The sequence below is a fragment of the Neophocaena asiaeorientalis genome, unplaced genomic scaffold (genome assembly GCF_003031525.2).
Source record: "Neophocaena asiaeorientalis asiaeorientalis breed wild unplaced genomic scaffold, Neophocaena_asiaeorientalis_V1.1 scaffold185, whole genome shotgun sequence".
Taxonomy (NCBI): domain Eukaryota; kingdom Metazoa; phylum Chordata; class Mammalia; order Artiodactyla; family Phocoenidae; genus Neophocaena; species Neophocaena asiaeorientalis.
In genome coordinates, this window is record NW_020171809.1 from 41,737 (window position 1) to 43,303 (window position 1,567).

Consider the following 1,567-nt stretch of genomic DNA (forward strand, 5'->3'; position numbering starts at 1 on the left):
GTAGTTGCAGCACGCGGGCTCAGTAGTTGTGGCTCGCGGGCTCTGGAGCGCAGACTCGATAGTTGTGGCGCACGGACTTAGTTGCTCTGCAGCACGTGAGATCTTCCCAGACCAGGGCTTGAACCCGTGTCCCCTGCATTGGCAGGCGGATTCTTAACCACTGTGCCACCGGGGAAGTCCCTAGAGTAATGTTCTACCTCTAGTGCCAGGTTGGCTAGCCATGGAGGACTTTAATTTGGGCATGAAATGGCCATGGTCTTACCAAGGAGGTGATCCAGAACTGTAGGTTAACAACCTAATCTGTGGTTTCCTCTGCTGTATCTTCAGGAAACACCATATCTCCTGGGGCTGGATTGAGATAGGCAGCCCAAAGCAGTGTACAGGAAGGACCTAATTCTTGGAAAACAGGTAGACAAGATTATGGGTAAGAAGACAATGCTGAAATCTAGTCTAAAAGCCAAGGCAGGGTTGAAAGTGGAAAGTGAACAATGAAGGCCGAAGTCAGGACAGGGGAGAACAGACAGAAGGAGGAAGCGACTGAAAAATAATTTTGTGCAAAAGCTGAAGAAATAAAAGCCCCCTCCGTGCAAGAGTTCAAGGAGGAAGTTGCCTCCATGTGGTGCCGAGTATGTGACATGGGGCTTAGAGACAGCTCCCTAAAGGAATTGTGCAGGGCCGAAGAGGACAGCTAGGCGGGGGAAAAGCCTACCTGAAGCTAAAAGAAGACAGAATCAGAAAAGGTGGCCCCGGGAAGGGACCTAAGAGTCAGATGGTAATTGCAAGCAGAGGCCAATGGAATCCTGTGTTGTTTCGGATATGCGTGTTCTCCCCCGTCTCTGTCTCTCCTCTGCCCTTTGCAGTGAACTGGAAACAATAACGCTGTCTCCTCTTACTCATTCTCAGCGCTTTGCACTCAAATTTCATCCCCCGCACTCCACTCATCATTGTGAAGGTGATTTCCTAACTGAAGTGACTTCCTAACTGAAAAATCCTATAGATTGACTTATTTTAATCCTCATTTTGCTACTTTTATTTCCATCAAGCCTCTTCTCAAAAGTCTCCTAATCAAAAGCCTTCTCTCAAAAGAGAGGCCTTTCCTGATTCCCCCAAATAAAACAGTGCTTATGTCATAAAAAAATAAAAAATAGGGGCTTCCCTGGTGGCGCAGTGGTTGAGAGTCCGCCTGCCGATGCAGGGGACGCGGGTTTGTGCCCCGGTCCGGGAAGATCCCACATGCCGTGGAGCGGCTGGGCCCGTGAGCCATGGCCGCTGAGCCTGCACGTCCGGAGCCTGTGCCCCGCAACGGGAGAGGCCACAACAGTGAGAGGCCCGCGTACCGCAAAAAAAATAAAAGTAAATTAGAACCCCAACCACCACAGACACCACCCAGCTAGGTCGTCACACCACAGTGTAGACGGGAAAACCAAGGTGGGAGGCTCAGTCCTGCTCTCAGGTGAGGGTTTCACCCAGTGTAGACAGACCACTAACAGTGGGAGGGTGGATCCTGCACAAAGGGTGAGGATCTCACCCAGTGCAGACACAGCACTGAGGGTGGGAGGGTGGGTCC

At 51.2% G+C, this 1,567-nt stretch overlaps 1 protein-coding gene across 1 annotated transcript in view; it reads right to left on the reverse strand.

Moving 5' to 3' along the window:
* The window catches only part of RTP5 (receptor transporter protein 5 (putative)), a 13,672-nt gene that overhangs the window by 7,615 nt on the left and 4,490 nt on the right, over positions 1–1,567 (reverse strand). The window contains 1 exon segment of the mRNA XM_024759862.1: positions 710–715. Coding sequence (XP_024615630.1) covers positions 710–715 — 6 coding nt within the window.